Source organism: Crocuta crocuta, unplaced genomic scaffold, assembly GCF_008692635.1.
Source record: "Crocuta crocuta isolate KB4526 unplaced genomic scaffold, BGI_CrCroc_1.0 scaffold750, whole genome shotgun sequence".
Classification (NCBI taxonomy): domain Eukaryota; kingdom Metazoa; phylum Chordata; class Mammalia; order Carnivora; family Hyaenidae; genus Crocuta; species Crocuta crocuta.
The window spans coordinates 196,023-219,140 of NW_027529191.1; the positions used below are offsets into that span (position 1 = coordinate 196,023).

At 45.5% G+C, this 23,118-nt stretch overlaps 2 protein-coding genes across 5 annotated transcripts in view; one reads left to right on the forward strand and one right to left on the reverse strand.

The window, feature by feature from the left end:
• The window catches only part of SH3YL1 (SH3 and SYLF domain containing 1), a 45,789-nt gene extending 36,545 nt beyond the window's left edge, over nt 1–9,244 (reverse strand). Inside the window, exons 1-2 of one of the 2 annotated variants that reach the window (XM_077758298.1) lie at nt 9,188–9,244; nt 8,703–8,828 (exon numbers count right to left, since the gene is read on the reverse strand). In XM_077758298.1, coding sequence (XP_077614424.1) covers nt 8,703 — 1 coding nt within the window. In that variant the 5' untranslated portion in view covers nt 8,704–8,828; nt 9,188–9,244. Of the gene's footprint in view, nt 1–8,702; nt 8,829–9,127; nt 9,153–9,187 lie in introns of those variants that run through there. The other variant, XM_077758299.1, reaches the window with a different exon arrangement.
• Nucleotides 9,245–9,455: 211 nt separating this feature from the next.
• ACP1 (acid phosphatase 1) overlaps nt 9,456–23,118 on the forward strand; it is a 15,136-nt gene continuing 1,473 nt past the window's right edge. Inside the window, exons 1-4 of one of the 3 annotated variants that reach the window (XM_077758303.1) lie at nt 9,456–9,589; nt 15,940–16,013; nt 16,100–16,374; nt 22,601–22,662. In XM_077758303.1, the coding sequence (XP_077614429.1) occupies nt 9,547–9,589; nt 15,940–16,013; nt 16,100–16,327 (345 nt within the window). In that variant the 5' untranslated portion in view covers nt 9,456–9,546 and the 3' untranslated portion in view covers nt 16,328–16,374; nt 22,601–22,662. Of the gene's footprint in view, nt 9,590–15,939; nt 16,014–16,099; nt 16,375–22,600; nt 22,663–23,118 lie in introns of those variants that run through there. The other 2 variants (XM_077758301.1, XM_077758300.1) reach the window with 2 other exon arrangements.

A 23,118-nucleotide genomic window follows, 5' to 3' on the forward strand; every position in this document is an offset into this window, starting at 1 on the left:
AAAAAAAAAAAGATCTATCTTCTCTATACCAATGACACCTACTAGTGTACATCTTGAAACAATTCAATGTTCTAGGGTCCTATCTTCTAGGCTCCTATCCTGTGCTTCCATCTCTTGCCTAGCCCTGCTGTCTTCTGCAGCTATAACTCCCTCCAGCTCATCTAAAGCAGATGTACAGCCTGGGTCCAAACAGGAGGCGGAATACACACAGTGGGTTGAGAGGGAAGTCTGCTGTGAGAATTACCTGTTCTGGATGGCACCCTAGGCTGAGAGAGCCCTCAGTAAGGACAAGTTTGGAAGAGGTGCACACTTCTTTGGAGGGATGTGTGCCTGTGGGTGGCCAAGGGGAACAGGGTGTTCCCCCAGGCTGGGCTTGCTCAGGGGCTGTTGGGCCACCCTCTGGGCTACAGGTGGTCGGCAGCTGGTGCCATGGGCCCACTGTGGGAGTCTGGCTGCCAGCCAAAGCTGAGGAGCTCTGGTTTCTGAGTGGAGGCGCTAAGGGAGAGTATCTGGCCAGGCCCAGGCTTCCTGGTCATGAGGGGTCCTCTCCTGGGCCTGTGGGTGAGTGGGATCCACCCGTGTCCTCTTGGCACATGGCTGACTCCTGCCTGTCCCTCTTGTGACATTACTCTACTGAGGAAGCTTATCATTGTGCCCGCTTCACAGGAGTAATACTTTAAGGAACTGTGGGCTGATCCCAGAGCCCACACTGAAGGGCACCCTGGGATGTAAGGGGCAGTAAATTGATAAGGGACCCCACAGGGTTGGCCAACTGTGGCCCAGGGCCAAACCCAGCCACCACCTGTTCACCTATGGCCTGGGAGTTAAGAACAGTGTTTACATTAAAAAAAATTTTTTAATGTTTTATTTATTTTTGAGAGAGAGACAGTGTGAGCAAGGGAGGGTCAGCAAGAGAGGGAGATACAGAATCCAAAGACAGGCTCCACACTCTGAGCTAACTGTCAGCACGGAGCCTGACACGGGGCTCAAATTTACGAACCGTGAGATCATGACCTGAGTTGAAGTCAGATGCTTAACCGACTGAGCCACCCAGGCATCCCCCGTGTTTACATTTTTAACATTTGTGTGTCTGTGTGAAAGAGAGAGAGATCATGTGTGTGAGAGAACAAGCTGGGGAAGGACAGAGAGAGAAGAAGAGAGAGAGAACCTTGAACAGGCTCAAGGCCCAGCATGGAGCCAGACACAGGGCTCCATCTCACGACTCTGAGATCATGACCTGAGCTGAAATCAAGAGTTGGACATTTTTTTTTTATTTTTTTATTTTTATTTATTTCTAGGAGAGAGAGAGAGAGACAGCGTGAACAGGGGACGGTCGGAGAGAGAGGGAGACACAGACTCTGAAATAGGCTCCAGGCTCTGAGCTGGCAGTCAGCACAGAGCCCGATGCGGGGCTCGAACCCACGAACCGCGAGATCATGACCTAAGCGAAAGTCGGACGCTTAACCGACTAAGCCACCCAGGCGCCCCTAGAGTTGGACATTTAACCAACCGAGCCACCCAGGCACTGCAAGTGTTTACGTTTTTAATGGCTGAAAAAATAAAAACACAATAATAATAATATTATGTGTGAAACACATTTTCAAAGATGTAACAGGTAAAATTACATCATAGTCAGCATTACAGTTGAACATTTGTGATTTATTTTCATGATAATAACAGTAACTTTGAATCTCAAGTAGCAAAATGTTCTCCCATAAAGAGAACCACATTTGTCTCATCATACGACTTGCATTACAAAGAAAAAGTTCTCAATTATTATATTTCAGTTTTCATCACTAATTTAAAAAAATGTGATAGTTTGTTTTCTGTCTTGTATATGTGTCTACATATATCCTCAATTTTGTTTCTTGGTCCACAAAGCCTAATACATGTGCTATCTGGCCCCTTAAGGAAAACCACTGCCAACCTTGGACCTCTTGAAATACAACTCATTCTTCAAGACCAAGTTTAAAGGCTGCTTCTTTTTTTTTTTTTTTTAATATTTTTATTTATTTCTAGGAGAGAGAGAGAGAGAGACAGCATGAGCAGGGGAGGGTCACAGAGAGAGGGAGACACAGACTCTGAAACAGGCTCCAGGCTCTGAGCTGGCAGTCAGCACAGAGCCCGACGCGGGGCTCGAACCCACAAACCGCGAGATCATGACCTAAGCGAAAGTCGGACGCTTAACCGACTAAGCCACCCAGGCGCCCCTTAAAGGCTGCTTCTAAGTGAAACCATTCTCATGTCCCTTCAGGCAACTGACCTGTTGCCAGGGCTGACCTTATGGGCCATTTGAGCGGGACTACAGTGGTTGCTCTGGATCGGCAACGTAGCCTCCTGTCTTCTGCTGCCTCAGGGACTGTCTCCTCCTGGGGAGGAGCCTCCACTGTGGCTCACACAAACCAGTCCACGACCTGAGGAGCACAGGAACCTGCCCTCATGTTCAGTGGTCTCACAAGGACCCGGCAGTCACCAAGGCTGTTAGTGCTGCCTTGATCCGCCTGCAGGAAGAGTGAAGAGGCAGATGCCAGCTCCCTGCAGCCTCCACCATGACCCTCTTGTGCCCCTGACCCCACCCTTTTCCATTTACACTCAGATCTCAGGTCCCGTAAACACCACTTATCTCTGACAACACTCCAAGTTTTATCTACTCTTTAACCTTCGCCTACATTCCAGACTCACAATATCATTGACTTTCTCCATCTTGGCATGAAGTGTCAGGTAAGCATTTCAAATCATACAAAGTTACTTGTGATGCCCTGCCTCCTCCTCACCTTCTCCCCAAGGCTTCTCTCCAGGTAGGCTTTATCCATCTGGGAGCTCACACTCAAAACCTGGCCCAACTGTGATTTCTCTATTATTCTCATGGCCACTCCAATCCATCAGCCTATCAGAATATAAACCTTCAACATATACTCAAGATCTGATTACATCTCACTTCCTCCCTACCATCAGCCTGGCCCAAAATTCAAAGTCTCCTGCTTGGTTTCTCTGTTCCTAGTCTCGAGCCCCTATGGTAACTCCTTCAAAGAAATGTTCTAAGTAACAGCTAAGATAACAGTACCCCATTGCTTACATCCCTCAAAGTTTTCCCATTATATGTAGTCTTCACTATGGCCTATATCACTACTTTGTCTCTCAACCATATATATCTTTCTGCATCTATATCTATTCTACTTATCTGTAAATCAATTATATCTATCTGTATCTACCATATCTATATATCCACCATGTATGCCTGCCTATCTATCTATCTATCTATCTATCTATCTATCTATCTATCTATCTATCTATCTAATCTTTCTTGTACATCTCCTTCACTTCAATGTGGGCACCATGGGGGTAAGTACTTGACTATTTTATTTTATTAACTAAAATATCTCCAGCATATGCCATAATGACATATAGCTAAGTGCCCAATAAATGTGTGTTAAATGAATAAAGTATTTGTGTGGCTTTTGGGAATTGAAGGTCAAATCCCTGTGAGGACTACACAAAGTTCATTTGCATACAAAATACAATGGATTTAGAGGAAAATGTGCTAAGTAATAGCAAAATTTCCCTGGTTCTCAAGCTCTGTAGCATTTCCCAGAGCTTATGAGAGAAGAGGCCAGAGGGAAGCAAGGGACAGGGTGGTGGTATAGCCCCTAAACTGGTCCTTTCCAGGTCCTGTAAATAAGGGGGGGGAGGGGTGAGAAAAGATAAGGAAACCCAAGGAGGCCTGATCACCATGAGACCAGTAAGCAGAGTGCTCCAGCCCCGCGCCTGCCCTAAGCCACTACAGCTCACTCCACAAAGGTCCTGTCAGCCCAGAAGGCACGGGAGAGCCAGGCGTTCCGCTCCCAGGAGGAAGCTGCGCGCTGCTCCAGCAGACTGGACCCACAGAGCCTTTCTGGTGCAGCAAGGGTCAGGATAGCAGCGTCTTCAGGATTAGTAGTAACTGAAGACAAAAAACTCATTTGAGTGGGCAGTGATAGCCCAGACCCGGCATCACTCTAACACATGACTGCTACCAGAGAGAACAAAGAGAGCCACGTTTGACAGAAAATGAAATCTCATGATACATTTTCATATTTCAGCACTCGACTTTGTGATTTGAGGCTTACACTCCCCTGTTTTTCTTCCTACTTCATGTTCTTACCTTTTCATTTTTTCACCACTAAACTATAATCCTTACAGGCAGAAGCAGCATTTTTTTTTTTTTTTTTTTTTTTTTTTTTTTTTTCTTTTCTACNTTTTTTTTTTTTTTACTGATCTCTATGTCCTACAGTGCTTTGTTCATATGTCTAGATTCTCCATACAGCTACTGACAAATTGGTAAACTGTGGCAGAAATGTGTTCCTTGTGCTGCCGAATGTCTGTCTCTCTTGTTTCAGAACTGGCATAGTTTGTCTCTTTTACCGACACTGCACTAAGCAGGTGGCCCAGGTTTGAAAATCAGAACAAATCTCCTGCCACATCAGAGCTTCAAACCAGAGCTGATCTACTATCAGCATCTCACCAAGTGCTTCTTGCAGCTGCCAGAACTCCTCTCTCGCAGGCACTTCTGTGTGGACTTGCTGCAAGATTTTGTCACCACGACTGGAGAGCCTGAGAGCAAAGCCACACAGAAGGGCATGTGACCAGAGCTGCAGAGAGGATCTGGGCTCTGCTGGCCCTGCTGGAGCCTAGGGCTGTGCAGCAGCTGAAGCCACAGCAGCTCTGGACTGCTCAGTCACTGGGACCAGTACGTTTTCCTTTTCTGCTAAAGCCAATTTGGATCTGATTTTCTGACACATGCAACTAAAACATAGTAAATAGTACATAAATCTCACCTCCAGAAGACTTTCTGCTGTGAACCCTATCAAGCAAGCAGAATTAAACCAGTCAAATAAGCAAATTCCACAGTTGAGAGCTGCTATTGCAAACATCCTGCTGTGGGGAAAGGTCGCAGCCTTTTTTGTAAACACGGGAAGGGGGCTATTGAACTTGGGAATTCAGATGCAGCCTAGGCTGCCTGCACACCACAAAGTGTGGTCTTTAAGCCTTATAGCCGTGAACCGGGGGCTGACAAGCCTGGTCATGGTCAGGGTGCCTTTGTGTTCAGCTGAAGAAGACAATGGCTAATTTGTTTTAATAGCACAGATTTTATTAAATCGCTGATAAAATCATATTGCCTAGTCATAGTTATATATAGTGAATTTCTCTGTCAGAGCCAACAAATAATAATAACAACTTAGAAATAAACCTTAGTTCCTGTCCTCAACATCAAATCATGGCTCACCCACTTTTCCTCTGCCATGCCATAAGGTGTATAGATAGCATGGTCTGGTCAGAATGTTGGCATTATTACATCACTGAAGGTATAAAAATACAGGTCTTTCATTGTTAAAGAAGCCTTTTTTTCTGGACATTCACAAAAGTCTTGAGTCTCTTGAATCCCAAGGCAAAGTAAACTTTCTGAATATTTGAGTTTCCTCCTAAGATTGAATGGCTGCCAAACCTCAAGCTAAGAAATTTAGATTAAAACTTTCTTTAAAAAGTGATTCAAGGGTGCCTGGGTGGCTTGTTGGTTGAGCGTCTGACTCTGGATTTCAGCTCAGGTCATGATCTCACAGTTCATGGGTTCAAGCCCCAAGTCAGGCTTATCCCTGACAGCACAGAGTCTGTTTGGGATCTTCTCTCTCCCTCTCTCTGTCTCTGTCTCTGCCCCTCCTGTGCACGTGTTCTTTCTAAATAAATAAGCTTTAAAAAAAGTGATTAAAATATTTTAAAATGTCTATACTAAAATTTTTTTTTTTTTTAATTAAGAGTTTCTAAAACACTAGGAAGAAAATTTTTACTTTGGAAACTTCACAAGCTTGAAACAAGCTTAAGCTGTGGAAATAATTTCCATATTTATCATGTGCAATAAAATAGGGTCCCTGCAAAACAGAATGCTGAGACCCCTGTTTGGAGTAACTTGCCACCAGGGAGAGAAACTGACCCTTTCAAGCATTTCCACCCCCCTGCCTTATACTCAGGGCCAGGGTTTCCCAACTTTCCTTCATATCAACAAGCATCCACTATAATATTTTCCTCAGTGGACTCTGGACTATGAGAAAGGTACCTGTAGGAAAAGTTTACAAGCTTAGAAATGGTTTTCCAAATGTCCATTAATTAGATATTAACCAAATTATTAAGCCTTATAACTAACATGAAATAAAGGTTAATTCACTGAATTGATAAAAACCCAGCCAAAATCAAAGTAAGTAGAAAGCTGCAAAGGAAATATATAGGATTGACTAAATCTTTGCCAAAATAAAAGAAACTTCATGCATCTATGTAATTTTTAAAAAGGCTTTGATACAGTGACCTTAGGTGGAAGCTTTATTAGAACATGCCAGACAGCTATGGCTGGCCATTGTTTCTTAAACTGATTCTTATCTTTCTGTGGCCTTGGTTTAACTACTTCCTTTGACTTAAGGGGACAAAACTTATCAGTTCCAGAAATCAAAACCAGTCTCTCTGGTCACATCAGCAGCCTTGTAGCCCACACTTTATTTTATTTTTTTTTTAATTTTTTTAATGTTTTATTTATTTCTGGAAGAGAGAGAGAGACAGCGTGAGCAGGGGAGGGTCAGAGAGAGAGGGAATCACAGACTCTGAAACAGGCTCCAGGCTCTGAGCTGGCAGTCAGCACAGAGCCCGACGCGGGGCTCGAACCCACAAACCACGAGATCATGACCTAAGTGAAAGTCGGACGCTTAACCGACTAAGCCACTCAGGCGCCCCTTGTAGCCCACACTTTAAACCCAAACATTAGTGTACCCTATGCTTCCTTTCTCCTCACCAACCACAGGCTGCAGATGGGGGACAGAGTAGGGAGTGACAAGCACTTAACTTTCAGCTTTAGGAAACCCCTGATTTACACCCACTTTTATCTTTCCTCGAACTAAAAAGTGACCCTTGTTCAGAGCAGGACTACACATGCCCCTCTGGTCTGATCATTTGGTGAAAAAAAAAAAAAAAAAGGATTCTTCCCAAAATAGAAAATTCAGTGTGCTTAGGTTTTAAGTTGCACACGATTATGTCTTGTCACGATACATTTGCAAACAAGGTAACATGTACAAGGACTTCTGTGACCCGCAATCAGTCCAGCAGCACAACCAGCTATCCTTCCCTTTGACCCACACCAGTTTTCCTTGTGAAGCATTGAATCCTATTTTCAAATAGTGAGAGTTCTCCTGAGGGTAAATGCTTCCTAAGTGGAATACAAGCATCAAATCACTCTTGATGAGGAAAGATTTATTATTATTTCTTAATCTTACAAAAGATGAGGGTTAGTATTTTCTCATTTTACAGAAACTTTATTTAAATAGAACATCAGTAAGGGTGCCTGGGTGGCTCAGTTGGTTAAGCCTGCAGCTCTTGGCTTCTGCTCAGGTCATGATCTCATGGTTTGTGATTTCCCGCCCAGCATCAGGCAGTTCAGGGCCTGCTTGGGAGTCTCTGTCTCCCTCTCTCTCTGCTCCTCCCCCACTGGTGCGCACACACATAAACTCTCTCCTCTCTCTCTCAAAATAAATAAATTTTAAAAATAAATAGAATGTTAGTGAACCAAACAACTAATTCTCCTTAATTTAAACAAGATAAACAGGATGGAAGCCATAACTTATTTGATTATTCTAGCCTTCAACACAGTAATTTGCAGACACCTCAGAATCAGGCACCGCACGGGTATTCCGCGCTCAGGCCCACACAAGGAAGGAAAGGACACCTGGGAGACGTGTGATTTCTCTGGAGTGCAGAGAATACAGATCTTCCAACTTATCATTAACTAGGCATCTCCCACATGTCAATAAAAACATTCCCGAGAACAAGAATGCAGGACATGCATGCTCTGTAAGCAGAACAAAACCTGAAAACCTTCTCTCCCACCAGTAAAACTTTCCAGGCCCATCAGATTCCCACTCCCTAGGGGCAAGGGGCCCCTGTCTGTGTCATTCTTTCCAACTCAGCCCTGGTGGCAGCACTGATAACACTGAAACATTGTTGAAATGAAGTGAAAAGGATACATTTCAGGCCAGCAGGTACATCTCATTCCTTGTGGTCATCCACCGGTTCAGATCACTGTCACACTTGTTTAACTAGGAAGACCCACTGCATCAAGGAGACCGCAGATGTCCCGTGCTCCCAGAGCCGCAGGCCACCCCACCCGCCTCTCCTGCTCTCACAGACCTCCTTACCACAAGAGGTTCCCCAAACCCATCCTGGCGGGCAGGGCAGGTGAGCGTGTGGAGGGCACAGCACGTTCACCCCCGGTCCCCCCTCGCGCCCGACTTCCTGCCCCCGCGAGTCAAGCGCACATCACACCCACACCACCACAAGAGCTCTAGAGTGTCATTTATTGAAACAAATTGGAACGAAAAAGGGTAATAAGTGCTTTTCAAACATTAGATTATTACAAATAACAAAATGAATTACGATTGCTAAAATTAAAACTTAGCAAGAGCTTTTCTGTGAACCGAAACAACTGTGGGCGAGTCTACAGAATTCATTTTGGCAGTTTGCGGAATAACCTGTTGATAATGCGCAACAGCGAAAACCCCACACACCCTCGTTTCTCTCGCCCTCTTTCACCAAAGATTTACCCTCTCCAGCCAAACTTTTTTAAAGGGGAGGGGTGGAGGTGGTCCCGATTCTAGGTGAGGCTCAGCGGTGTCACCCACACCTGTACTCACTTGTGACCCCCGAGCCTGGTCCTCTCCGGCGCCCCCTCGAGCTGCCGACACCTCCCCAGGAAGAGGAAGAGCGCTCTCTGCTTGGCCCCGCCTTCCTGGGCAGGGACTGCCTAGCCAGGTGCACACCTGAGACAGGTAAGGGGGCAGGTAAACACTCCACTTTTGTCAGTACCAAGCACCCACTACATATATTCCCTGGACAAAAACGACGCAACCCTCGGAGTAACTAGGGAATGTCTGTGCACCACTGCGTCAGTCCCGGGGTGGCTTCTAAAGCACCCCATCTTTTACAATTGGAACAACCCAGGCCGATGGGCCTGTCGCTGAGCGGACGTTGTGCGCGATCAGGGCACTGGGTGTCGGGGCGAGGCAGGTGTCTCGGGGGCCCGGGAAGTGCCCCCTGGTCCCGTGCGGACTCCGCTCACCGCCTGATCGCAGGCCTCGCGCGGCCCTGGTCTGGGTAGGGGCTGGGGGGTGGGGTTCACCTGAAGCCAAGGAGGGAGAGGCCTGACCCGTCCTGCAGGGCTCCTCACACTCCGAGGACCCTGGGGAACACGCTCAGGACCCCTCTGGTATCGGCCAGTCATCCCACGCACCCTCAGCACCCGCTCTGGGCGCCCTCCCCCACCCTGAGGTGACCAGTGTGCAGAGCCCGGGACCTGAATCAGCCCCCACTGGCACAGTCCCCCTTCCAGGTGACTCACGGCCCCCGCCCCACCCCGCCCCNTTCGCCCAGGGAGGCGGAACTGCGCAGGCGCGAAGGTCGGGACGCTCGAGGTGCGCATGCGTTGAGCCGGAGAGGTTCCGTCGCGCTCAGTGGGCGCCTCGTTGTGCGCGCGGGAAGATGGCTGAGCCGGTGTGCAAGTCTGTGCTCTTTGTGTGTCTGGGTGAGACGGCGGTGATCTAGCCCCATTCTGGCATTCCCGAAGGGTCGGGGTGGGTCTCCTGCATGTTGGGCTGCGTCGCTGGCCAGNCGCACCTGCTGGGCCGGCTCTCCTAGCTGAGTCCCCTCATGTGCCCAACCCACTCTCCAGGCGAGGTCCTTTCTCTGCCAGGTCCCCTCTCACCGGCCCACTCTGCAAGCCTGGGCCCTCTCTTGCTTGGTCCGTCCTATCGAAACCGGGTCTCCTCTCGTATGTCTAGCTCGCTCTGCAAACCGAACACCTCGGCTGCCCGGCCCTCTCGGCAAGCCGAGTGCCGTCTCGCCTGCCCAGCCCTCTCTGCAAGCCTGGGTCCCCTCTTACCTGCCCAGCCCTGTCTAAGCCGAATCGCCTGTCACCTGCTCAGTCTTCTCAGCAAGCCGTGTGTCCTCACCATCAACACCAACCCTGCAAGCCAGGGTCCTTGGGTCCTTTGCATTGCACCCGCCTAGAATCCTGTTTCTCCTTCATCCAGTAGACCCAAGGCTGCTGGACTGATAGATAGACTCTCTTAGGGGCGTCCTGATGCCCCCAGACCCGTGACAACACTGGTTCGCTGGCTCATTTTCTTGGTCCTTGCTTACAAATGGGTGTAAGCTAAAGGCAGACAGAATGCAAAGATAATGAATTTCTTGGCTATAAAAGCCAGACCAGGAACACCTGACTGTCCAGGTCTCTATGTAACCAGCCTCATTTGCCAATGTTCCAATTTAGAATTCACTTTCCCTTTAGTTGTCAGGATTCTTCCTTTGGTGTAGCAGCACCAGGTTATATTTTTCTCAGCGTTTGCACCCTGTCTGCTTAACCTCCAAGAGAGGATGAGAAGTCCTGATTCATCAATAGTCTAGTTACTTAAAATCTTCTGATGAATCTGAATTTTCTATGAAATAAGCATTCCCCTCCTTTGTATGCTGCCCCCTGCAAGATGATGGAAGTCTGCCCATCCATTTTCACTTTATCTCCGTTACGTTTTTTTGCCCATACACTCTGGAAACTGCTGTGTCCCAGCATTTCAGTGCACAAAGTACCCTTGATAGTTTGGATATTTCTGGGCACCCATTTTGCATTTTCCCTGGAAAGGCTTTCTGTAAAGTTAGACCCAAATATTCCCTTCTTTTCCCAGAACCTCCAGGTGGAAGTAGTTTATCCATAGCCTTATAGACATCTTTCATTATATGCATTTAGCCCTCTCGAGGGCAATAACTGCGGCGTATTTTTCTGTATTTCCAGCTTCAAGACAATATATGACAATCACTAGGTAAATGCAGAATTGAATTTCCATGAGAGGAAAAGGAAAAGGGCCTCCTTGTTTCACTTTAAAGGCCAATTTCTGGAATCAGTACATTTATTGAAGTGTAGTTCAGTTCATGTTGGGTTTCTGACAGCATTCTATTGCCTGTCCATTTTACTTGCCATTGTCGATTTTGCTGACATAATGCACCATGATGGCTGTTCACAGGTGATATATACCTGTGTATATTCATCTTTCATACAATTTTTTGTTGTTCTGTTTTGTTTTAAGCAACTCTCATATTACCAGGCACTCCTCTGAGTGCTAGGAGTATGTAGGGAACAAAACTGCCTCCTCGGAGCTCACATTCTGTCACCAACAGCTAAATACTTGGGCACTCAGTATGTTGGGATTGTGTTAAGAACAGTTGAGCAGGAAAGGAGGATGAGAGTGGAATGCACTTTTAAGTAGAGTGGTCAGGGATGGCCTCATCTATAAGATGACATTTGTGCAGAGACTTGAAAGAGGTGAGAACACAAGCCTTGGATCTTTGGAAAAGTGTCCTGGGCCCAGGAGAAAGTGGGTGGGCAGTTTTGAAGTGAGAGTGCTGGTCCTGTTCATACTGGGGAGGGAAGCCGCCGTGGCCTGACCTAGGGACCCAGGAGACCTATTTCAGTCAGACCCTCACCTGTACGGAAGGCTCTCAGAGGAAGTTTGAATGCCACCATGAATACATAATTAGAACCATTCTGGACACAGGAAAGCGAATTCCTTACATAAAATGGGTGCTCTGGGATAGGAGTCTGTAAACCCCTTATTTAAAGAGCCAGAAAGTAAGTATTTGGTATTTTGCACAAGCAGACCTAGACAATACATAAACAGTAACATTTGGCTGTGTTCCTGTCCATAACTTTATGGACACTGCAATTTTTTTTTTTTTAATTTTTTTTATGTTTTATTTATTTCTAGGAGAGAGAGACACACACAGCGTGAGCAGGGGTGGGTCAGAGAGAGAGGGAGTCACAGACTGAAACAGGCTCCAGGCTCTGAGCTGGCAGTCAGCACAGAGCCCGACGCGGGGCTCGAACCCACGAACCGCGAGATCATGACCTAAGCGAAAGTCGGACGCTTAACCGACTAAGCCACCCAGGCGCCCCTGGACACTGCGATTTTAGTTCCATGTAATTTTCTCATGTCATAAGATATTATTCTACTTTTGAATTTTTTCAACTGTTTAAAAAGGTAAAAATTATTCTTGGGTCAGGGAGCTGTACACAAAGGTGGTGACCAATGACTCCTACTTTTCAGGTGCTGTTTTAGGGCCTTCAGAGGACAGATCTGGTGAGACCATGTGAGGGTGTAGGCTTACTCTGAAAGAGATAGGCCACTGGAGAATTAAGCCATTGAACAGAGGGACACTCAGAGAGAAGTGTTCAGCTGCTGTAGTGAGATTAGATGGGAGAGGGGCGAGGCCCTAGGGGTGAGACCAGGGGTGCAGAGTGGCATGTGCTGGACCAGAGAGGGCATCATTGGTGCGGGTGATGAGAGGTCAAGTTCTGGGCAGACCTGAGGGGTCAATGAAGGCCTTTTCCCATGATGACCTGTACTTAGAGCAGTAAGAATGGTATGTTTTTGAAATGTAGGGACACCTGGGTGGCTTAGTCGGTTAAGCATCAGACTTCGGCTCCGGTCATGATCTCACAGTTTGTTGGTTCGAGCCCTGCGTCAGGCTCTGTGCTGACAGCCAGCTCAGAACCTGGAGCTGCTTCAGATTCTGTGTCTCCCTCTCTCTCTGACTCTTCCCTGCTCACACTGTCTCTCTCTCTCTCTCAGAAATAAATAAAACCTTAAAAAAAATTGAAATGTAAAAAATGTATTCCTTCAAAGCATTTAGTTGTAAGGCTCTTTTCAGACTGAAGTGTAGAGCAAACTGTCAGATATTTCCCATTAGTAAGGCTAATGGCAAGAAAGAAGCACACTTCTTAGTTTGGAAAGATTATTGAAAGTTTCATGTTTCATGTTTTGTGCAACAGGTGTGTACTTACTGTCGAAGGCATTGGTACTTGTGCCAGAGCCGGCGTGGTTGGAAATGATAACATTAGTGGTGTCAACTTACCTCTTTCGAACAATTAACTAATATTTATTGATACTTCTTATGTGCTGCACCCTGGGGGGTACAGTCCAAGGTAAGAGATACAGCCTCCCCCTCTTGAATTTCATTTTTTCTTTTGTCTCAGTCCTTGAAATATAGGTGTTCAGTAAGAGTATGAATTATCGGCCTAATTTGGAAAAAACAAACTTGAGACTTCACAGATTGATCTTTTTTCTAAGGAAGTCTGTAGATGACATGTTAAGTTTTTAGAACTTTTCCATAGATGAAGCCTGCATTACTCTGTTTTACTCATGAGCTCCATTTTTAAATAATTGGTGACACCAACTTTTAAAATCAAGAGAGCAAGGTATAAGAAAGCAGGATTCTGCTGATTTGATAAGTAGTATGACTTCTGTGTTTCATAGTAGTAATTTTTTTTTCCATCTATACTTATTCATATCTTGCTGTAAATAGAACTCTCTGGGGAAAAAGTAATTTTGGGTGAATATGCCTTAACTTTAAGGCAGTAAGTAACCTTAGTTTTTGTCTTGTGGGGAAACTAAGCTGTTATTTCCCAGTTAATAATTATTTGTAAAAGGGGGAGACTAGTCTTTATGTCTTTAGATGTGAGATTGTAAACATGTCTCCCTGAGTTTTAAAATAACAAGGGCTGTCTTGAATAGAGTAGGTGCTGTTTAGAAGTATTCCCAGGGGACACAGGCACAAGTAAAACAATTCCACATCTGTTGGGGCCTTTCAGTAATTGACATAGTGGTCAACAAAGTAACATAGGTACTTGTTTTAAAAACTAAACAAAAATTCAGAATATGGAAAGGAAAAACTTGATAATACAAACTAGCTCATAGAGGACATTGGGGATCAATTCCTGTCTTCCCCTTCATGGTTGAGTGGTTGATAGATTTTTTTTCACTGCTGTGGAAACCACAATCTTTATGGGGAAAAATATTTTAAGTACATTATTAGGTTGAAGACTAGTGTGGAAACTGAAGAATATTGTAGTAAAGTCAGTGTTGGTTTCATGTAACAGGGAATTAGTTGGGTCTCACAGCACTTCAGAAGATCCAGTTCTACATGCTGAACTCCAAGTCCAAGATTGTAACATGAGTAAAGAGTGACGTGTGTTTTCTCCGTCCCTGTGCGGCCCTAGTGTTTTCCTGCTGGCCTCCGAGGGCAGGCGCCCACCTGCCACTCCAGGCTCTGCCTGCAGGTGTTTGCCTGACTGTGAGAAGAGCCTTCCTCCTCGGGCCCTGGCATGGTGCTGGGCTCCTGCGTGGAGACATGCGGAATATGTTCATTGGACATTCCCTTCCCGCTGGACCCACTAGGCCTGCCCCACGGCCTGCCGCAGGCCCGCCAGCACACATCCACTGCTCTCTTACTCATACAACCCTTAACTTAAGTGCCCAGTGGGGCGCCTGGGTGGCTTAGTCGGTTGGGCGTCCGACTTTCGCTTGGGTCATGATCTCGCGGTTCGTGGGTTCGAGCCCCGCGTCGGGCTCTGTGCTGACTGCCAGCTCAGAGCCTGGAGCCTGTTTCAGTCTTTGACTCCCTCTCTCTCTGACCCTCCCCTGCTCACGCGGTCTCTCTCTCTCTCTCCTAGAAATAAAGAAAACATTTAAAAAAAAAAAAAAGAAAAATTAAGTGCCCAGTAACGTCCTTTTCCTCCCTTAAGGATCAACTCCAATCTTCTTTTTTTTTTTTCCTGATAAGAAATTTTCTTGTTTATGGTTTTAGAATCTTTAGTTTCCTGTGCTCCTGTGGCATACTGCTTGTCTATCAACATTTGTTTTTCTTTTTTTTATTATAGATAACTCTGAATCTTCTGTAAATACCTTGCTTGGCACATGGTAGAAATATTTTGAGAGTAGATTTTATGTCTTTTGTCTTTTCCCCCAGTGTAGTGAGGAATTTGGCCCTACTGATGAAAAGTCTGGCCTGGGTTCTGGGAGGTAACTTCCAATCTCTTGGAATTCCATAGGATAATAGGAGTGTTTTGATATTCCAGGAGGTCCCTGCGTAGTTTATGCTGAGAGGGAGAGTCAGGGTCGGGGCTCTGGGCCACTTGTGGGGGGCGGGCTAGAGAATGAGGTCAGCTTCAGGCCTGTAGTTTCATCAGTCATGACTACTTAGTGAAATTCAATGAGCCCTTGGTACCAGGGCTCTGGTGAGCATCTTGGATTGGCAGCACCCTGGGTATTCTCCCACGTGGATGACAAGAAGGTGACACATGCCCAAGGATCAGAAAGCTTCAGGTTTGAGACTCTTCCAGAATCTGCCCTGTGCTCTCTAACTTTGGCTGATTCTGCCTTGAATATTTTTGTTAGAAAACAATAATCCCAAGTCTAACATTTTCCTGAGTTTCTCGTGTTCTTCTAGAGAATTATTGTACCTGTGGGGACTCCTGAATTTGCAGCTGCTCTGAAGTGAGGGTAGCCCTCACTCAGGCATCCCTTGGCTTGCAGCCAGTGTCGAAAGTTCTGAGCAGACTTGCTGGCCTGGGGCGCCGCGCCCTTGCTCCCGCCAGCCGGCTCCACGGTGCGGTGGCCGGACCTGCAGCAGACCTTGCGGTGAAAGCTGAACCACTGTTACGACTGAATACCTTTGTTTGTGTATCTCATGAAACAGGATTCCCCCTGTGTGCGGTGTACTTGAATATCTGGGTCTTTAGCGCTACTCTATTTCATTTTAAAGTAGGCTCCTTGCAACCCACTTCATTGATTTCGTGACTCACTTCTGGGCTACTGATAGCAACCTGGAAAACAATGATTTGGGCTGTAATTGTTTTCCTGACTTCGTGGTTATTTGTACTGTGAGTACCTGGACAGATGGGGTGTGACCAGCGGCCCTGCCATTCACTGGTCTCTCCTTAGGGAGGTGCTATTGCTGGGTGTCAGGGTGAAGTGCTTGCTGGGATTCAGCATCTGCCCTTACATCAGACCTGACGCCCACTTTCTGCGCTCCCCTCTTTTCAAGGTAACATCTGTCGGTCACCCATTGCAGAAGCAGTTTTCAGAAAACTTGTAACTGAGCAAAAGCTTTCAGATTATGTAAGTACCATTCTCTGTCTTAAAGAGACCAACCCTAATGCCTTGAGGCAGAAAATTGCGAAAAAGATTCTTTTTTTCTCCTGCAGTGGAGGATAGACAGTGCAGCGACATCCACTTATGAAATAGGAAACCCTCCTGATTACCGGGGGCAGAACTGCATGAAGAAGCACGGTGTTGCCATGAAGCACGTTGCCCGGCAGGTACTGTATGGGGACTTGAGAGTGCACGCGTGTGTTCTGTGTTGCAGTGGCTCGCTGACAGCGGCGCTGTTTCTGACTGGAACGTGGGCCGGTCACCAGATCCAAGAGCTGTGAGCTGCCTCAGGAATCATGGCATTAACACAGCCCATAAAGCAAGACAGGTAGAAGAGCTCTCATTTAATTTCTATTACTGGAGTCCCATAACTTGAGAAGTCGTGAGAGGTTTAATCACACTGACGTGTTAATGAGCTTTTATTTGGGGTCCGTTTAAGTAGCCACAGTGTGTCCTTGGTGTTTCACTCCTGGCTGCACAGTCTGAAAGATGTGCATGATCTTGGAATTTACTTATCAAACTACGTGTATAATCACATAATTGGTACTGGAGAGAGCCCTGCCTTAGACCCGGGATTACAATCTCCTTTTTATTTTCTGTCTGATCTTCTTGGAGACTAGTCTGCTTACATTCCAAGTTTGTTGCTATAATAAAGTACTAGAATACGTACAACAATGTATTTTCTACTGTGAAGTGTCTTAGAAACATGGCGTAGGGCTGATACTGCTGTGGATGTAGGTCCCGCATCCCAGCACTTGGACTCCTGGTTCAGAGCCTGGAGTGCCGTGCAGTAAATCGTCCTGTGATGGGGGGGGGTGCGCTGCGCCTGCCCTGATAGTGTGGAAGCCGGTAAAAGCTATTGTACATTTGAAATACGGCCAGTGTGACAGAGGGAATGCAGTCCACACGTTAGCCCACTTTAAGTAGCCTCCTGGAACTGGTAGGCGGCCGGCTGGGCTGCACGGTTCCAGACCCCCGCGTGGCCACGGGGGCGAGCGAGGGCTTCACTGCCGCAGCCTTCGCGGGAGCCGGGGCTCAGGGGCAGGCTCGTGGTGCTCTGTGCCAGCAGGGACTGGTTCCTCAGGAAATCCCCACGTACTGCTACTTTATCACCATGATTATTTTATGGAGAATTAATTGGGTTTTAAAAACATTTGGCTAAATCTTCTCATTTCTTTTTGTATCCAGCCTTACAAAATGTACAGGCCGTGTAGACCAAGCAAGGCTGTGGACTGGCATCTGAAACAAGAGGCCATGTCCAGTGATGAGATTTTGAAGCCTTTAAAATGAGAAGCCGCTGAATGTTTTGAAGATCAGTTGTCAAATAAGTCATGTATTTAGAAGAATGACTGGCAGTGTGAAAGCCATAATTCAGTCTCAGCGTTTGAAGGAGAACCTTGTATGAGACAGGACAAAGACTCTTAAATCATTGCTATACTAAAGCCTGTCTTCACCTAAAGCTTTTCAAATTGCTTTGCCATACAGCATTGTATTTTTAATTTTGATTATCTCAATTTTTGTCCTCTCCATTACCTTGTCAGTAAAGGGAGTCATTGGTAAACCCATTTTGCAGATGAAGAAACGGAGTTCAGGAGATAAAATACATAACTTATCAAAGGTCACCCAGCTTCAAAGTGGTAGAACTGGGATTTGATCAGAGGCTTATTTGTTTGTTTTAATGAAAACATACAGAGGTGAGAGTCAGAAAATTCACAGAAGTGCTGTAGAAACACTTCTGGTGCATTAGTGATGTTTCAGAAGCTAGTAGTACGCACATTATTTTGGCTTAGATGAGTTTACTCTGGGATCTGTGAACTTCTCAATTCTGGCTTTCAGCTGACTGTTTAACAGTTCACTATCTAAGTTATTAACTTTCCTAAGGACCTTATCTTTTCTTAAATGTCCAATTTTCATTGGACAGAAAAACATTTTTCATATCCCATCCCATGTCCTTCTAATCTCCAGGGTTTACAAAACTTGCCGAGTTCGAAGTCCTTCATAATTATGGGCTGTCACACTATCATGTTTTCTGTTTTAAAGATTGGATTATTTTTTGTATACAAGTATATGATTTGGGTACAAATGAAGTATTTTAAATACACATGTCTTAAAAAACAAAGCTAGAAACTTTAAATTTTGAAAGGAGACCTGTGGGGCGCTTGGGTGGCTCAGTTGGTTAAACTCCAACCTCAGCTCAGGTGATGATCTCACAGTTTGTGAGTTCGAGCCCTGCGTTAGGCTCTGTGGTGACAGCTCAGAGCCTGGAGCTGCTTCAGATTCTGTGTCTCCCTCTCTCTCTGACCCTCCCCCACTCACACTCTGTCTCTCTCAAAAATAAAAACGTTAAAAAATTAAAAAAAAAAGGGGGGGGACTTGTAATTGCTGGTTTTAGGATGGTTTTAGGAGTAATATTCCCAGATCGTCTGTTTTTTGTTTTGTTTTGGGTTTTTTCTTTGTTTTGCCTTTTTATTTTTCGCTGGTGCTTTTAAGAAAATTTTCTCAATGATGATTTTTTTTATGGGTGGTAAACACTGGGAAGATTTGCTTTGCAAAGTAGTATACTATCAATCTTTTGTTACCTTTTAGCATCTCTTGATTGTTTACAGGCTTTCTTTTAGCGATTGTCACAATTTGTATGAGAACTATTTATTAAAATTTTAATTTTCCCAATATTTTTAACCTGGGTTTAATGAATATGTTTAGGGTGCTTAGTTGTTTTTTTTTGTTTTTGTTTTTTCAGTGTGTGAACGCACATCTGGTTAGTTCTACACAGATGTTTAATTTGTTAGACATTCCTTTCAGCAAAGCTCTGACCCACACATGGCTGTCCATGGTGCTNCCACCTTTTATCTCTGCAGTGTGTGCTCTTTCTGCGGGCTTTCCTCTCGGGGAGGTTCTCAGGTCGTCTCTGTGACCCTCCGGATGGGCGCCTGGGTCTTTGGAGCTCAGCTGATGCCATAGTGAGCACCTGTCAGCTGTGCTGGGGAACGCCTGTGTTGGATGCACACCATGTAGTATGTACACTTATGTAGCCACGTAAGACAGGTCGGGTAATGTTCCTTCTTTCTCTGCTGTCTTAAGAAGTTGGCCAAATATTGGGGCGCCTGGGTGGCTCAGTCAGTTAAGTGTTGGACTTCGGCTCACGTCATGATCTCGCGGTCCGTGGGTTCGAGCCCTACATCAGGCTCTGTGCTGACAGCTCAGAGCCTGGAGCCTGTTTCAGATTCTGTGTCTCCCTCCGTCTCTGCCCCTCCCCAGCTCATGCTCTGTCTCTCTGTCTCAAAAGTAAAATAAAAAAACATTAATTTAAAAAAAAGAAGAAAGAAGTTGGCCAAATATTGATAGTATTTCTGCTTTAATTGTTTGGCTGGATTCATCGAATCAGTTGTCTCTGGTTTTTCAAATTGCTCCATTTTCCTCTGCTGTCTTTAGGCTTTCCTTTTAGCTTCCTTGTTTCGAGCACTTTTACTATGGTAAGCCAAAGTATGTTTCCTGAATTTGCATCATGGTGGTTTCTTTAGTTTTGGAACATTCTGTGTTATTTTCTTTTTATATTTTCCTTCAGGGCATTCTCTCTTCAGAGGTTCAGCTTACATGTATTTTGAACAAAATTTCTTACATCATCGTCTTCTCCATTTACCAACCTTCTCAGTGGCTGGTCCTGGCTCTGTGAGGCCTGGGCTGTGTTGGACTGGCCTCCCCGTGAGGCCTGGGCTGTGTTGGACTGCCCCATCCTCGGTGGAGCCTTCCGGAGTGCACCTGAGAAGCCAGTGTGTGCAGCCACCGGGGCTCCTCTTTGGCAGCTGCTCCCTCCCCAAGTAGCTGCAGCCTCCTCGGGGCTTCTTAGCTTTTTGCCTTCAGTAGTTTAAGAACTTGGCAGATGGTTTGAGAAGAAAGCTTCTGAATGTCAGGCTCACTGCTTTCTGGGGTCTTTGTCCCATCAGCCCTTCTGTATTCTCTGCAGCCCATCAGGCAGCCGACTGGTCCGTGGAGTCTCTCTTTTCCCGCAGTGGCCCTTTGCCCAGGCTTCTCACTGCTAGAGTACGCTCTCCACCTCGCAGGCGGTACTGACAGCTGTGGTCTGGGATGCTGTCTGCTGCGGGGCCATCCTGCACACTGCACGGTGCTCAGCAGTGTCCCTGGTCTCTGCCCACTCGACCCCAGAGCATCCCTTCCTCTCTCCATCATAGCAGTCGGCGATGTCTCCAGACATCGCCAACTGCCCCCACTTTGAGGATCCCTGCCCTCAAATTCTCCAGGTGTCCATGAAGTCAAAATTGTACACACGCAGGGGCGCCTGGGTGGCTGGGTCGCTTAGGTGTCTGCCTCTTGATAGCAGTTCAGGTCACGATCTCACGCTTTGTGAGTTCCAGCCCCACATCGGGCTCCACACTGACACTGTGGAGCCTGCTTCAGAGTCTCTGTCTCCCTTTCTCTCTTTCCCTCCCCTACTCGTGCTGTCTCTCTCTCTTAGAATAAATAAATTTTAAAAAAATTGTACATGCTAAAGAATCCATTCAGAACATCAGACTGACCAGTAGACTTGAACATTCGAGCAATAAAAGTTTATTGATATGTTTTCATATTCTGTATTTCGAGTAACCTTTAAGAAAGTACCACTTACTAAGTTTTAGTATCACTGAGTAAGCACAGTTATCTGTAATGGCTGTGAAAACACTCCCTTTAAACTGCATATTTGTGTGAGGCCGGGCACACTGTACACTTCCACTCAGCGTGCTGCGCAGCAGGTAACACAGGCCCCAGGAGCACCTGTCTGTCCTCCAGGAAGCAGACACTGCAGACTTTTGCCGAAATACAGGATAGGGCCCCTCCTCACCATTTCCATTTAGGAAGTATAGCCGGTTTTCATCTTTAAAGATGTTACAATAGCAGATAATGAAGACTTAAAAATTTTCAGTTTTAATAGTGGTATTAAGTATTTAGTATTCAGTGGTAAATACTGCCATGCATAACCCATGGGGTGGGCAAGCTTCTTTTGGGGTTCTGGCCTCGCACAGCCTCCTCACAGGAGCACACAATGGCTTTTTGTAAGAATTAATTATAGCTATTCTTTTTCAATTATTTTAATATCTGAACATCATGTATGGATTTTATAGGTAGATGTCAGCTCTAAGACTGTCTTAAGATCTATAGTTGCAATAATTCTAAAATTAAAAACAATGCTAATATTTAATCCTAGATTAAATTTCTCAAAAAACTGTTTTGTGGAAATAGCTTATAGTATTTGTTTTTTTTTCACTTTTTTTTTTTTTTAAATGTTTATTCACCTTTGTGAGAGAAAGACAGAGTATGAGCTGGGGAGGGGCAGAGAGAGGGAGACACAGAGTCTGAAGCAGCTCCAGGCTCTGAGCTGTCAGCACAGAGCCCGATGTGGGGCTTGAACCCACGGACCATAAGACTATGACCTGAGACAAAGTCAGACACTCAACCGACTTAGCGCTCCCATAGTATTTGTTCTAATAAAATTTGAAATAACCTAGTATCTTGGGAATGTTAACGAAATGCAGTCCTCAGCACTTGATTATCGTGCTCTATTAGAAACTAATGTAAGTGCATACTAAGAGCCAGAAGTTATATTTTTAACATAATCAGGAGTATGTTTATTAGTCGTTTGCTATACTGGTTGTTAAAATAGTATCAGTACTCGGTTTAACCAGGGTTTTGATACCTTATTTTTGTGTTTCCTGGTACTCCTATATTTTAGAGAATTTTTTAGAGAGGAAGATTATTATCGAAAAATTACATTCTTAGGAATTATTTTCACTGTCATTTTGTGGTCTGTTTTTGTTCCTTTCTTTCTTATTGTGTCCTTATTTATAATAGTCAGAAATCATAAAATAATTTTCCCACTTACATCATAGTGGGCTTACGTTGATAGAGTATGATGTCAGAAAACTTGTAAGTTTCCATGTTAGTATCAGTAAAAATCCTGAGTGGCATTCTTTTCTGTGTCTTGTTCAAATTCTGGACACTCAGGGGAGAGCAGAGTCCTGCATCCAGTTACTCACAGATTTCCTTCTTAGGGACTCTGCTTTGAACACCCTACTTAACGTATATCTTCCCCTTTCCCCCCAGAACGCTTTGCCTGGCCCTGCCTGGTTTACATCTGGCGTGTTGCCTGCCCTGCACAGAGGCCCCCCAGGGACAGCCATCCATCTCTGTAGTTTGGTATTTGTCACTGGGGCCTAGGATGTTACGTTCCTGCACAATGAAAAATAGAGTAAAACACTGAGGGGTCGAACATAGGACATTTTAATATGTGAAGTGAATTCTACTTTGTTACTAAGAAATTGCAGATGAAGTATAAACTTTGTGTTTACATACTATACTATGTTACGATTATTCCACAGAACTTAATATAACATTTCTTTGCAATACAGTATTACAAAATAGGTTAACTCTACCTTTAAAGTACCCGAAATTATTAACTTAATTGAGTAACGAATTCAAATAAAGCAAATTTTTTTGTACTGCTTTGGATTCTCGAGGCTTGATTGTTATAAACTGTTTTTTGACTTCTTATTTAATTTCAGGTTACCAAGGAAGACTTTGCCACATTTGATTATATACTTTGTATGGATGAAAGCAATCTGAGGTAATTTCATGCTTTAAAGGGTATTTTTTGTTCAACTGTCAGTTTAGTAATAGGCCAAATGATTTGTTGCCTAAAGTGACTTTTTAATTAAAGTTTTCATAAACAGGGATGGTCACTATGTATAGAATTATCTGTTTAGAAGAGTAGGAAACCACAAGGTAACAGAACTGTCGCGTGGGCACGTTTGCAGAGGCCCGCGGGCCGGAGCCGGGCAGCTTCCCGGGTGCCCTCGCCACAGCCGGTGCTGCCACTGCCGCCCGACTCACCCCGTGTCCGCTGGCCCCGCGCCCCAGAAGGGAAGCCTGGCAGAAAAGGAAACCCTTTACTTACATTGTGGATTGCCCTCGCTGCTTTCAAAAGGAAAGCAGGCAGGCCGGGGTGGTGGCTGGTGCCGCGCGTGTTACGTGCGGTTCCGCGTCGTGGGAGGGGCCCGAGCGGGAGGGTCCTTGCCTGGCT